Source organism: Salvia hispanica, chromosome 4 (assembly GCF_023119035.1).
Source record: "Salvia hispanica cultivar TCC Black 2014 chromosome 4, UniMelb_Shisp_WGS_1.0, whole genome shotgun sequence".
NCBI lineage: Eukaryota > Viridiplantae > Streptophyta > Magnoliopsida > Lamiales > Lamiaceae > Salvia > Salvia hispanica.
In genome coordinates this window covers 40,815,891-40,830,608 of record NC_062968.1, presented here as the reverse complement: position 1 = coordinate 40,830,608, position 14,718 = coordinate 40,815,891, and the positions used below count along the sequence as shown (strand labels likewise).

The following is a 14,718-nucleotide window of genomic DNA, read 5'->3' as shown; positions in this document are numbered from 1 at the left end:
GACAGAAAATTCCTCACGGAGGAGAAAATTAGAGAATTTCGTCCTCCTTTAAAAGAGAAGGGACGAAAATTTCATAAGAATAATAATGTAATACCCGCTTCTTTCATTATCCTTTTCGTTGATGTTTAATGTCGAACTAAAGAATCTTCACTCTATTGCTTCGTTGTTTTAAATAAGAACTCATTACTTACTGATGCTTAGTGTTGATAGTTCGCGAAACAAAACTTTGAAGTGAAAGTCAAACGAACTAAAGCAATTTAAGATATATATGAAACTTAGCAAATGTCGAGAACGAATACAGAGATATCATTCACGACTAAAACGTTCGTATACGTCCCAAACTACATTTCCACTTACATGATTAAATGTATGTGGGTTTATGAGTTTAAGAAAAAGGAATTAATGGGTGATATTACAAAATACACAAGTATGGGCCTAGAGCTTAAGAAACTATTTTGCTATTGCTTGCATTTTGGGCCTCTTCTTTCCCCCGAGCCCAAGTCGCACTCCACCGCGACCCTATCCAATCAGCCCATTGGGCCCGAGGCAGCAAGCCCGTCGAGGACAACAGCTGGGCAGCCCAAGTCCTCTACCAACCTGCAAGATAAAACAAGTGTTAATTGCTAAGAAACAAGGGAAATTAAGGAACTACTATTAGAAGAAAAGAAACAACCCTTCTTTGACAATAGGAGACCAAAAATTCACCAAAGAGGGCAAGTCAATTTCTGAAAATCCTCCACACCATATGGCAGCACCTGAAATGTTTATGTACCGGTCACTAGGTGGCCATATGAGAACAAGATGAAGAAAACAGCCAAATACCTAGTACTACAAATAACATAAATGCATAGTCCTTACCTCCTTGGTATACCACCAAACTCTGTTAAAGTTACTGCAAAAATCAAAGATAAGGGAGATTTGCTGCAGGAAAATAACAAAGAATTTCAACAGCCCCAATTAAGGCTACATGAGTACACATTCGTGCCTATAAAATCCTCCACACCACCTTTGAACACTCTCCTACACTTTCAAACTTTTTCCAGCAACATAGCAAGGTTGAGAGGAAAGGAGCTGAGGTTTTAAGAACTGTTTTTACCAAGGCAGCCGCAGCTTCAAGAGGATGAGCATAGAACAACAACACCATCTCGATCCCAACTTCACCACAAAGTATGAGGAGGCTAGCATGAGGAGCAAGGAGTAACAAGAAGCTTAGGATCAGCCACAATCATCAAGGATTCACCCAAGTCAAGGTAAAACACTAGCACACCCTCTGCTTTTGTTTCGAACATCATGCTAGGCTCAAGAACATAGAATCGTGGCCTTAGGAACCTCACAACAGTAGCAAGCTTCAATAATTAAAGAATCAACACTTTAGCCCCAAATACCAAGCTCATTCCAGTAACACATAATTTTTTTTTCAAAACCTCTAATTCCACATAGTTGCTGCCCTAAAACCCCAACTAAGTAAGCTAAGAATAGGATGGAAGAAACTTAGCTTAGAGTAGGGGGCAGGGCTGCACCGGGCAGCAGCTGCACAGCACGCTGCTAGAGGCGGCAGAAGAGCCCGACAGACAGGGCAGTGATACGGCAGCTCCGACGGGGACCGAACCCGGGCAGCTCGAAGGGACCGATGCTGTGAGAAAAGGGGAGAAGCCGGCGCTGCTGCTCGTTGGTCCTGAACCTGACGCCGCGAGAGAGGCGGGCAACGATGGCGCTGCTACGGCGGCGCTGCCTGAAGAAGAAGACGGCGTCGGGTGCCGAGTACAGTGGCGGCATCGCTGCGAGGGAGAGGCGGCGATGGCAGCGACGATTCCGCCGGGAGAGGAAGACCAAGTGTAGCTCGGCGTGGAGCACAGTGAGTGAGGATTATGAGAGAGAGATAGGGAGAGCCGTGCAGGAAGAGCAGTCGCCGGTTGGGGAATGATCCGAGAACACCGGAAAATTTCCGGTGACCGATTGATGGCGAACGGACACAGGAGAGAGGGAGAGGAATTGAGCCTCTGAATTAGGGATTTTTGACTTAAGTTGAGAAGAAAGAGGGGTTGAGAGAGAGAATCAGGGGAGGAGGGAGTATACGCCGGTGGAGTCCGGCGAGGAATCGGGAGGAAGAAGATTGTGGAGCCACCGATTTCTCCTCTAATTTTAGGGTTAGTGTGTGTGTTGATTTGGGGATTGTGTTTAGAGGGAGAGGCCGATAGTTTTGAGAAGAGGGAGTATTTGGGCCTCCCTTATTTTTATTTTTATTTTGTTGGGCCTCTTTAGTTTTGGTTGGGCTGCATTTTTTTTATAGGTTGGGCCACCAAATTAAATAAAGCATGGACTAAGAATTTAATTAAATCATGGACTCTCCTATGTTATGGATTAAATAATAGTCCGCTAATTATTTCCACGAGGATAAGTCTAATTTTCCGGAATTTAGTATGAGTGCTCAAATGATTAATTTTAAGAAATTATGATACGCTAACGATGAATAGACCTCGAGCCTATTTTTTTTAGTACTTAAATAAATGGCATAGGAGGTAACACCCCCTAGTTAAGTGAATAATTTTCCCCAATTTAATTAAATCATTAAATCTACTGATTTAATTAATATTCAAGAAATCTAGAACTCTTCTAGAAATTTTAAGAAAGAATAAACTGCAGCAATGAGGTAAGAAAGAAGTTCTTACCAGAAAATTTTCAGTTATTCATGAAAGAACTTGATAAGAGGAAAAATGATTTCTTTCTGAAGATGTTGTGAAAACATTCAAGGTTTTCAAGGAAAAGCATGTCAAGTCGGCTTTTTCTAAACGGAGAGCTAGAGGAAGAGGTGTTTGTTGAACAACCTAAAGGTTTTTGTGTTGAATAAGAAGAAGCCAAGGTGTACGAATTGAAGAAAGCTATATATGGCCTTAAACAAGCTCCAAGAGCCTAGAATAGCAGCATTGATGGATAGTTTCTCAAAGATGGTTTACATCGAAGTTCCAATGAGCCTTCTTTATAAGTGAAAAAAGAGAATCATGATATCATGATTGTTTGCATATATGTAGATAATCTTATCTATATGGCTACTAGCATACAGATGATAAAGGTTTACATAGATGCAAACAATGAGATGTAATCAAATGCAAACTCTAAATATTGTACAAACTCCAAACTATGATCTAGACCGTTAGAAAATGTCAATATATGACAAAATAATAGCAACAAAATATGTCAACACAGTGTTTGACATTTTATTGACATTGTATTAACTTTGTGTTGACATCAAAATCTTGAAATTTTACACCGTGTTGATACTTGAAGCTTGTTGATACTGTGTTGAAGAGTTTGAAGTTTGTACAATATATAGAGTTTGCATTTTATCATTACCCTGCAAACAATCATGATATCTTTATTCTCTTTTTCACATATAAAGAAGGCTCATTGGGCCTTCGATGAAAACCATCTTTGAGAAAATATGCATCAATACTCCTAGGAACAAAGAAGATACGCATCAAATATGTGAAAGAAGTTGAAATATTTGAAGCTCAAGCTGTACTTGCAGTTGCAAGTACAACACGAATAGTCTCCATTCTCACAGCTAGTGCAAAAGTTTATGTGAAGTCAATTCTTGCCTATTGCGAGTAACCCTTTGCCACAAGTCTGGCTTTGTGTTATTGAATACTTCCGTCTTCTTCATATTTTGTTTGATAGACCCATTTCAATCCAATGACATCTTTATGCATTGGTTTATCGACCAACTCCCAAGTGTTGTTCTTTTCTATCATGGCAATTTCTTCCTTCGTAGCTTTTCTCCAAATTTCTTTGCTATTTGCAACTTTAAAATTTCCCGGCTCACTAGTATAAAGAAAAAATTCGAATACCTCATATATTTCTCGTAATGAACGAGTCTTTCTTATTGGAGATTCTGGACTTAAATTTGCAACATGAGGACTTTGTAGAGTAGGATTTGGACTTTGAGGTTGAGGAACGCCATGTTCTGCTTCATCGTCTATATTTGATGATTCATAAAAATCATCTTGAGATAGATGCTCAATTGATTAGTCTTCCCAGTCCCTTGATGTTGTTTCATCAAAGATCATATATTTTCTCATGTGATTGCTGCAATCGCTATCCATGTACAATTTCTCTTGTAATTGATGTTTAGAAATCATACAAGAGAACAGTTGTTCAGCTTTGTCATTAGAAAACTGTGCTTTATTTTGCTTCCCTTCTTCCTTTTGATGGTAGCAATCCCTTTGGGAATTATTTGAATTCTCGCAATTTTTTCACTTGAAATAGCACTCATTTGTGTTATGATTATTCTTTTTGCAAATTTTGCAATAAAGACTAGAATTTCTCAATTGATCTCCTCCTCTTCCTTGGAATGATCCACCATTATTTTGAAATGTTTGTCCTATGAATTTCTTTTGCTTTGTTGTTGTTATAGGTTTGAAAAATTCCTCGACCCAAATGCTTGGCCTTGAGGCTGATTTGAAGACCTTCCAATTCTTTCTTCATGTTCGATAGTGGCAACATTGTAATCATATTTTTGTAGAAGACTTCGAAGGACTTTTTGAACTGTTTTCTTTTCTTCAATTACTTCTCCAAGACTTCTAATTTGATTCACGATCTTAGCAACTCGGGTAAGATAGATTTGCATGGTTTCACCATCTTTCTTTGATAAATTATCAAACTCTCTCCCTAGAGATTATAGTTTGGTAGACGTTGTCATTGCCGTGAAATCCTTCATTCAATATATTCCAAGCTTCATTGGAGCGTTTGACACTGTGAATCCTTGGATATATGGATTTGCTCAGCCCTTGTTGAATGAATCTCGAGGCACGTGCATCTCTCTTCATATTTTTCTTGAAGTCATTTTGTTGATTTAGGCTTCATGCCTCTCCATTAATTTGTTTTTGTTTTGGAAATCCATCTTCCACAATATCCCATAGATCTTGAGACAAAAATATAGTCTCCATTTGATTACCCCAGTGATCGAAGTGCTTTCTTCGAATATAGGAACTTGATTTGGAGTATAAGGAAACATGGAAATACTTGATGTCATGTTAAATAACAAGGCTCTAGATACCACAATTTGTTGGGTATGAGAATCAATAATGTGCTGCGGCACTTTGATATTTGGAGAAAATACGGATATAAATATATTTCACTAAATAGTGAATATGATATTTTTATTGAATGATTCTTTTTAGTGAATTAAATGGTAGAGATTACAATGGTATTTATAGATACATACATGACTCTTCAATAGGATACATGACTATTCATCAAGGTACATGACTCTTCAAGAAGATATATGGCTCTTCATCAAAGTACATGACTCTTCATCAAAATACATGACTCTATAAGAAGGTACATGTCTCTTCATTGAGATTCATGAATGCAAATTATATTTTCAACAGAATTTACGTAATCAACTTGTATCGAAAATATTTGTCACTCATTAATCACTTCGTACTTCATTTTTTATCTTCACCTTCCATTGAATTTTAGAGCACAATAATGATTCGTCAATTTCCTTTGTCGCATTAGAACTTGCAATACAATTCCTATTTTACCAAAAACTTACTTTAGTGTCGAATTATAATCACAAAACTTTCTTCTAGTTCTTTTGGTTGTTTTCTTCTAGCCCTTCTAGTCGAATGTAGGTTATGCTTTTATATATTATGGTTTTCTAACTTATACATATATAGAAGCAGAGAGGATTTGCATGTGCATAAAACATTACTCTGCTTAGCTAAACTTTCAGTATTATGATTAATTGCTAACTAATTCACAATCACAAATTAAGACCTAATTTTAGCTATTAGATTAGAACATCTAGTGGTTGAAATAATGCACATAATAAAATTATTAAACAAACTTAAAGGGTATTCATGTCAATTCTTATAAATGATACTCCCTCCGTCCCACAAAAGATGTCACATTTCCATTTTTGGAAAAAGTTCTCTCTCACATGAATATAAAAATAATATTTTCTCTCTCCATTTAACACACAAAATAAAACCTACTAAAATCCCGTCCCACAAGTGTGATATCTTTTGTGGGACGGAGGGAGTAGTTAAAATTAATCACATTCTCTCTCATCAAAATCATCTTAAAATTTTAAATTTACGTAACTCTCTTGATTTAAATTATTTTTTCGTAAAAAATATATCAAATTAAAGGTAATGTCATGGATTCTAATGAGATCTCAATTGCACATGTTCCGACGATGATCGGATGATGAAATTTTATAATTTTTATTTCAATTTTCGTATATGTTGATAAACTGATTTTATATCAATAAATGCATCTAACAATCTCAATATAATGCATGTACAATATTAATAAAACTATGTTGATGTTTCCTGGTATTTGTGTTGAGATTCTCATGCCACTGTGTTGATATTTGTAATACCATGTTGATATAAAAAAACCATGAAAATTATTATCTTATAACATATTGACTATTTTACCATTCTGTTGCTATTTTATTTACAATTTATTGAAATACGTGAGCTTTAATTTCATCCACTCATTTTAAGATCTAATGGTGTAGAATTGGTCGTAGTTGTAGATTGGATACTATATGCATAACCCTTTGTTACTTAGTTTATACATTTACCTCCATTTTTCTTCGCATAAAAAACTAAAAATTATCAGTTCGCTAATATTTCAGAAAAGATAATTGTAAACTCGCCATTTAAAGACAAACCTCTAGGTAAAAAGAGTTAAAAGGTGTAATTTTGGTGGACACCCAAAATAGTAAAATTAGTCTATTATTTTTTGGATGGGGGTACTACTCAATACTAAAATAAGAGTTCCTTGCATAAAAAAGAGTAAAGCTGATATCCAAACCATAGTCAAATCCAAGTAATGCTTCCAAACAAATATACAAACTAGAAATGCAAATCAATACCAAGAATTAGAATGAGGCAATGTGTAGAAAGAAAACCTACTTTTCTTCTTGCTCATTTTGCAGCCTAGCTAAATCTCCCAAAGAGCCAAGACTTGCAAATATCAACGATGCCACACGAGATGGTCTTTAAAAATTATTCAACTATGTGTACATAAAATCCAACTTAAGGAGAATAGAACTTCAGTTCAACATACGTGTGCGATCCAAATCTTCTAGGCCAACCTTGAATTTCTCCGCTAACACCGCAGCCTCTACAATAAGAATACGACAAATTTCAATGATGAAAGAAAATATTTTGAAACATTGATGAAATATTTCATTGTAATCTATATTTTGGACATCATAGACAAATTGTTGACCAACATATATATTGTCTAAGCTGAAACCGAACATGGAACACCCTTTCCTTTCATTATCTGCATGCATTGTATTCTAGTGTGTTTTTCCGAAACCAATAATTTTATTCGTATTTTTGGTTATGGAAAAACACGCTTAAATATAATGCATGCAGATAATGAAAGGAAAGGGTGTTCCATGTTTGGTTTCAGCTTTGACAATATACATGTCGGTCAACAATGTGTCTATGATGTCCAAAATATAAATTACATTATAGTATACAAGATAACATGGAATTCCAAATGCTAGTCATGTTCATATATATGTTACATAAGAATTAGTGTTGTTCAAGGCTACATATAAATCTAACCTCTTCAATAATAGGAGACATGAACACGAAGATCATAATTTCCATAGCTTTGTTGATCCTCATCTTCCTTCTTCGCTGATTCCATGAGAGAATTGTTATTAGGATCCACTTCAATCAATTCCAGTGTGGTACATTTCCTATATCTTGTGGAATCTCCATTAAATCCCGACAGTAACGAAGCACTAGGCACTTCAGTCCTGGAAAGTGACTACTCTCAGTTTTCCAGTGTTGGAGACCTGAATCCTCAATTAGCAAATATCTCTGCTCAGGAAATTCTTCATCAGTTGTTTCCCATGTTCCACCAGAGGATTGGTATTTTAGCTTCAACACTTGCAGATTTGGAAATGAACCAATAATACTCATATCTTGCCAAAGAAATATGCCACCATGCAAGGTCAACTTTTGAAGTGTCTTGGGTAAAGTAAATAGGTTATACCTCATCCAAGGAAAACCACCAAGCCCATATAGTTCCAACTTTTGAAGGTGATGCAGATGCTCGAGAAGACGGAGGTTACACCTTTTATCAGTTTCATACACACGTCCTAATCTTTTGACATTTGGTATCATTCGCACGAACTTTTAAGTCCATACAAGATTTTTATGCAAGTAACAGTTTGGATATTTTCTAGAGGTGGGTTTGATCCATATGGGGGATGAGGTAGGATACAAGGACAATGGGAAATAAGATGCCTTAACTGAGGCATACTCCAAATCTCCAATGGCAGAGAGAAATAAGTATTACTAGTTCTCAAATATATTTTCCTTCTAGATATGGTTTGAGAAGTAGGAAGAATGATTAAGAGTTGAAGATTCACAAGATTAGATATAGCTGGGGGAATACTAGAAGAACAAATTAAAGTTAGATACCTTAAATGAAACAACTCAAATACTTGTGTTGAGAGCTTTTCAGAATTTCCGCTTGCAGCGTCCAATATTCTAAGCGATCTAAAACGTCCTAGAAAGGTCGTTAAGGTAGAGGAACTTTGGGTTTTGAAGCATAACATGGTATGAATGGTTGGACACCGAATGTCATCAAAATTAGTACACCACACACTGATGCGTCGCTCATTTATCATGCTTTCTGGAACAACTTGATTGTCGATAACACGAAGAAACCTCTCAACGTGGGCTTTTCTTATGCATAACTCTCTGATGGTCAGGCTGAGAGCACAGTACATATCAGGTATCTCACAACTTTCAGGTTAAGAGGATTCACTAGATCACAAGGTCTAGGAGATCATAAACACGGAAGATTCGGGTCGTTGGACTCACTCTCAATCAACTATCAAAAACCTCAACCCACTACACTATTAATTAGTATGGAGAAGCAAAGGATCGATCCCACAGAGAAGGATAGGATGCGAGTAAGAATCTAGAGGACTTGGGAAAATACAGGGTTGGCTGCTGCCACGCAAATTTGGGTTGAGAACTTTAACTACTAGACTTGGAAAAATGTAGAGTTATCTAACAGCTAGACCTAGGAAACGGAAAATACGATGCAAGCATTCATGATGAAATAGAAATTAAACAGAGAGTAGAACTCAACAACTGAAATTTACTAGACCTAGTGAACGGGCTTCCTAAAACAACTAAGCAAACGAAAACATGCAGTGGGGACCATTTTCCCAAAACAGAAATAGTACGGATGAAAAGCTGCAGCAACGAAATTCTGACTCTAACTAACAACGATCTTCATCTCTTCCAACAATCTAAACATAAACATGTAGAAAACAGAGCAACAAACCAGATCGGAACAGAGCATACCAAATCGGTCGTCGGAAATTGCGATTAACCGGAAAATAGAGGAGATCTACAACTACTAGATGAAGTAAACGAAAGAACAGAAACTAAACATCATAACCATGCAGAATTCCATCACCCTGTTCAGATCTAAACGTCGGATGCTCAATCCACTCCGGATCCAAGCAATCCGAATGCACCAACAACAAAATTCATCCTCGTCAACTCCGATTCAACAGATTCACTCCGATCAACAACGATTAAACAACAACTCAACTTCAAACCAACAAATCAAGTGCGAAAAGCATCCAAAGCAAATAAACAACAGAAACCAACATAAAACGGAAACAGAATCGAAACATAAACTTCCATAGCGAGAATATTCAGAATTCAATTCAGATTCAACGATCGCCAAGCTTCGAACAGCGAAGTCTCGGTATAAACAACACAAAAACAAAAATTAAAAGACAAATTGTTTCTTCGCCCCCCATGAGGACGTTGTTACACAATATTCAGACGACAAACAAGACAAAACCCCTTAGAATTACCCCATTGCGTGCAGTGTGTGTAGAGAAAACTATATGAGAAAGTGAGCTAAGAGCTGGAGCGTGAAAGTGGTGTAGATGATGATGTTCTTTGATGTATGCTCCAGTATTTATAGACGGGGAGTTGGCCTTCTAGACTCTTCTTCGAATTCTCCATTTTGCCTTTTTCTTTGTAGTTTCCTCCGTCCGGAAAATTTTTGCTCTTTGCTCCTTTTTCCGCTTCTTTCCTCCGCTTTACAGATTTTTCCTTCATTTCCTTGATCTGGCGGATTTTCTCTACACAACCTGACTTAAAACATGTGTTAGACCCTGGAAATCACTGAATTTACCCCATAACCGATGCATGAAATTGGCCTTATCACTCTCGTACCATATCATGGAGGATGCAACGCTTGATTTTCCCACCACTCTTTCTACTGGTCACAAGTAAAACATTTCTCTTGACTAGATCCTCCAAAAATTCATCTGCATGCTCTACCATACTTTTGTTGCATCTGTTTTGATGCGTTAAGAAGCCATTGGCTAACCATAATCTAATAAGCATTGAAGCACGTATGCTTTCATCTTCACGAAACATTGCCATAAATAGAAAACACGGCCTCAAATGATGAGACAAGTGAGTGTAACTTAAAGATAGAATCCCCTCCAACCCTTCACTAACAATTGGAATTTTCACATTTTTTGTAACTTTCTTCCAAGTAGATTGATTCCTATCAACAACAAGAATCCATCAACCACGTCAATGGCAAGGGGTAGTCCTCTACAACTTCCCGCAATCTTTTCCCCAACATACTGATGCACTTTTTATTATCACTAAAAATACCTGCATCTAGTATAGCTAAACCTCAGTATCGGGTTATCGAACACGGAGAATAAAATCACCGACTGGATACCTTCTACTAAGCTTCTTTTACTATTTGGAGAACCAAGGATTTTGAAAGCTTTTTAGAAAACAAGGAAACTGAAAGCAGTAAACCCACTGATTGCAACAAATAATATAGATAAAGTAATGAGATATAAGAGAATTCCAGGGATGTGGGTTCACAGTTATGGTTATACAAATTCCAACTACAATACCCTAGCACAGTTTATACTTTGATAGAACGAGTCATACTAGTTATGCCCATGTGGTACAAGCGTAGATTACTAACACTAGGGTTGTCAATTCTAGATTCGTAACTCCTAAAAGCTCCTAAGACCCTTGTAAAGTCCTCACTCTCAATTAATAGTGTCGTTTTAAGGAAAGCTAATTGTAGTGTGGATCTAACTCGCCAACCTCCTCTTACGATTATGTAGCAAGTTATATTAAATCTTCATCGAATGTGTCACTCAAACATGAAGTATTACAGAACAACTTAAGGAAGAAACGAAGTAAAAACAGAACGAATATTAAATAGAAAAAAGAATTGTATAAACAAAGTCGTTACTAACACATCCCTAGAATCCTATGAATTTAGTTACACATGGTAAAATAATCTAAAAACATAGAATGGAGGGAAAAAGTGAACATAAGAACTAAAAACAATAAAATCCAAAGGTAGAATCCTTGTAGCCTTGATCTTCGCTTGATTCCATCTCCAACCTCTTGCACAGTGAAGAACTCTCTCAATTTTATGCTCTAGAATTATGAGGCAAAAAGATGATGAAAGTAAGGTATGAATGAAGAGATTTGAGGGGGTATTTATAGGGAATGGTTCGAATCCTACTAGTAGAAGGAAAAAAGGTGGCTAATTTTGGTAAAATTTGGAGAGAAAATAGGTCAACTCGTGCGCCGCGTTTTCGCAGCGGACCACTGCACCTTGGCCAGCGGTCGCTGTGTGTTGTCCGTAGCTTCTGCCATTTTGGGTAGTGGTCACTGCAAATTAGTCCAGTAGCTCTGGGAACTACTCGAGCGGTCGCTACGCACTCCCCAACGGTCGCTGGGCATCTTCAGATTTTTAGCACAACTTTCTCCGGAGCGGGTCGCTAGGCTCCAGTGGTCGCTACGCATGGTGCAGCGGACCCTGGACGGTTTGAACGCTCCAGACTTCCAACTTCGACCTTTTCCTTGTTTTTGGCTCAAATATGCACAATTCTCACAAAACATGTCAAAATACCAAAATAGATAAAAATATGCAAAATATGGACATGAAATGCGATTTAGACATTAAAAACAGACCAAATAAAGGCCTTAAAACAGTGCAAGATCCGAGCGTATCACATACTCCAATTCTGGTGGGCAATTGCTGTCTGCAAACACCTTTCCCTTAAACAAATCCCAACTTTGAGAGCCACTCATGAACCTCATCTTATGAGGAGCACAAGTAGAGTTCGGATAAACGGCTAGATCTTCTAGTCTTGTGGTAATCATGATTCGACTTCCATTAGCATCATCCGGAAATACATTCCTTATATCATCCCAAACCTTTGTGCTCCACACATCATCCATTACCATGAGATACCTCCAACCTTTTAACTTTTTATAAGCTTTCTTCATCAATATTGAAATATCATCCATCTCTAATCTAGGCATATGTTCCTCCATAATTTTAATCGAATCCACAAGACTTAAACGAACTTTCTGTGCATTGTAATCTTGTGATATTGTAAGCCAAACACAAATATCAAAATGATGTGTGATTAATGGATCGTCATAAACAGTTCTAGCTAGAGTGGTCTTACCAATGCCACCCATTCCTAATATGGGCATGACTTGGAGTTTAAATGAGAGCCTCCCACAAAGAAGCTCCTTTATTGTCATCACATCTTCATCTAAGCCAACCGCCGCGCCGTTCGTAGTAGGTGGAACTCTTGATGCTTCTGATGATGATGATGAGAGAGAAAGAGATGAGTAAGAAGGTCGCTCGTCCATCACATCTCCAACAAATAAACTGAAGTTTAGCGTTACATTTTTTAGCTCCTTTTCAAAAGTGAAGCTTGTTGATGTTTCCTTCCCTCCATAATACATAAATTGTTCGATCATATCTTCAATTTTCTGAGCTATGTCCCTCAGCTTGGCTTCCCAACGGTTGGTTCTCTCTGGATAATCTTCGAGAAAGGTAAGCAAGGTGGTGATGACATACTCGCGGATTGATCTAATGTTTTCTTTTGCATTGATAGAAAAGTCAGATATGGCATGATTTGTATCAAAGGTTGTAGTTTGAGCAAGGGAAACAAGAGCGGCATAAGTTGCCATACTCAGAGAGAAAGAGGGATTGGGGAGGATGTTGATGACTACTGTTGTTGTGAGTTTTCAAATAAGTAACAGATGCTGATTCTATTTTGACTAATCTTATACAATTTGCTCTATTTTTTCTATTATTTATTTAATTGTTATGAAGTATTCTTCCTACTAATTAAATAGGTAATGAAATAGTCTATAGCTGAGTTGAATCGACAGAGTCAGATTAATGTCCGTTGACTATTTGGCTCATGTTTTTTTTTAAAATTGAATTTATCATTAGATGCTCAATAATTGAGATTCGATGGGTTCTATATGCATTAGAATATATTAGTGTGGATATTCAGTGATTTAAGTATCGTTGTAATAAAGTAGGAGAAAAATAAAATAAAATAAGTAATGATTGAGTAAAATACGTGAGTGAAAGAGATTAAGTGTTAGGGAAAAAAAAGAAAATGATTCAATTGTAATGAAATGATTCAAATAAATGAGAGCAGAAAGAACATATTTAGTTAACTTGATTTGATTAGAGAAAATAGATGAAACAAGTACTCCTACTTTTTTATATTGATTTTATAATAAAATGTGAGTGAAATAAGTTAGTGGAATGTGGAACCTACTTACTATTTATGGTAAAAATAAAGTGCTACTTTTAATTGAGACGGACCAAAATGAAAATTAGTAACTCTTATTCGGAGATGAGGGAGTAAATTTCAGGGATTTACTTTCCCTACTACTGCTATTTAATAAAACGTACAGCTATGAAATCCAAACAATTAGATATCGATAGACAAATAACACAAACCCATAGTTTGAAATAGAAAATAATGAAAACATTAAAACGACTAGGACAAGTGGAAAAGCTAGTAGTAGTAGTACCTAAATTAAAACACAATCCAATCCGTTGATTTGATTGTACGTAGCTAATAATAAACGAAAAGAAAATTTAGTAGAATTGAAGTTAGAGGAATTCGGGAGCGAAAGGAACTCCACTGTCAAGGATCCATCCATCTTCAATAAAATGTACGAGGGGAGTATATGCCTTTGCTTCTTCATCATTGGCAAACTGCTTTATACCAGGCCAGGTGACACGTTTGGAGAGATCGGAGCCGGGCCCAGTGTTCTTATACTCGACGTAGAAGAGGGTATCCAAGCCGACGGTCCCCTCCCATGGAGACCAGCCATCAGGAGATATGAAGCCGTCAATGGTGCTGTGCATGATGACCGTCCTGGATAGAACCTTCCACGGGCGGCCGAGGTAAGACTTGAAGGGAGGCTGAGCATCAAGGTAGTCCTTCTCCGCAGTGAAGTTGCAGCCTTGGATGATAATAATCCCAGTGAGGTTCTTCTCGTTGCGTCCCTGGGCGGTGACCATGCAGGCCTGGTTGGGGTTCGGCTTCCGCACCACCAGCTCACACTTCTGGAACACAGAGATAGCGTTTCCGAAGATAAAGTCAACAGTGCCGCTGATCCGGCACTCCCTGAACAACTGGCGCTGGACATGGGAATAGAGGGTGTCTTGATACCCGTCCATGTGCACGTTGAAGAAGATGCCCACGTCACCTGATGCTCTCACCGCCACTGCCTGGTGACCGCTAGGGCCCGCTGTGTTCTCGATCCCGATGTCCTTGGCAATGAAGCCTCTTCCGTTCACGACTATATTCATACAATCAAATAGTAA

General features: G+C 37.5%; 3 protein-coding genes across 10 annotated transcripts; all 3 read right to left on the bottom strand.

Moving 5' to 3' along the window:
- Positions 1–248: 248 nt before the first annotated feature.
- Positions 249–2,187, bottom strand: LOC125222682. 8 transcript variants are annotated; one of them, XM_048125428.1, is made up of 5 exons: positions 1,425–2,179; positions 1,007–1,346; positions 859–921; positions 706–755; positions 249–597 (listed from the first exon to the last, which is right to left on the bottom strand). In XM_048125428.1, the coding sequence occupies exons 2-5, from the start codon at positions 1,142–1,144 to the stop codon at positions 528–530; spliced, it is 321 nt and encodes a 106-aa protein (XP_047981385.1). In that variant the 5' UTR covers positions 1,145–1,346; positions 1,425–2,179; the 3' UTR covers positions 249–527. The 8 variants fall into 8 exon arrangements, 4 of the variants coding, with proteins under 4 accessions (XP_047981385.1, XP_047981384.1, XP_047981387.1 ...); XR_007176602.1 differs by having other exon boundaries at positions 674–755; positions 859–892; positions 1,097–2,181; XM_048125427.1 differs by having other exon boundaries at positions 1,007–2,179.
- Positions 2,188–12,047: 9,860 nt separating this feature from the next.
- On the bottom strand, positions 12,048–13,052 carry LOC125221073 (putative disease resistance RPP13-like protein 3). The gene has a single exon (XM_048123203.1). It carries the CDS (start codon positions 13,050–13,052, stop codon positions 12,048–12,050), a length of 1,005 nt encoding a protein of 334 aa, XP_047979160.1.
- A 653-nt stretch (positions 13,053–13,705) lies between these two features.
- On the bottom strand, positions 13,706–14,703 carry LOC125221072 (pectinesterase-like). Its single transcript, XM_048123202.1, has one exon. The coding sequence runs from the start codon at positions 14,701–14,703 to the stop codon at positions 13,999–14,001; it is 705 nt and encodes a 234-aa protein (XP_047979159.1). The 3' UTR covers positions 13,706–13,998.
- Between the last annotated feature and the right edge of the window lie 15 nt (positions 14,704–14,718).

Excerpts from the sequence above, each read along its gene's own strand:
- LOC125221072 (XM_048123202.1), bottom strand. The coding sequence starts at position 14,703 with ATGAATATAGTCGTGAACGGAAGAGGCTTCATTGCCAAGGACATCGGG.
- LOC125222682 (XM_048125427.1), bottom strand. The coding sequence starts at position 1,144 with ATGGTGTTGTTGTTCTATGCTCATCCTCTTGAAGCTGCGGCTGCCTTG. Across the intron at positions 922-1,006 it reads GTGTAGGAGAGTGTTCAAAG|CAAATCTCCCTTATCTTTGA; the intron begins GTGGTGTGGAGG and ends ATTTTCCTGCAG. Across the intron at positions 756-858 it reads TTTGGTGGTATACCAAGGAG|GTGCTGCCATATGGTGTGGA; the intron begins GTAAGGACTATG and ends TAAACATTTCAG.
- LOC125221073 (XM_048123203.1), bottom strand. The coding sequence starts at position 13,052 with ATGGCAACTTATGCCGCTCTTGTTTCCCTTGCTCAAACTACAACCTTT.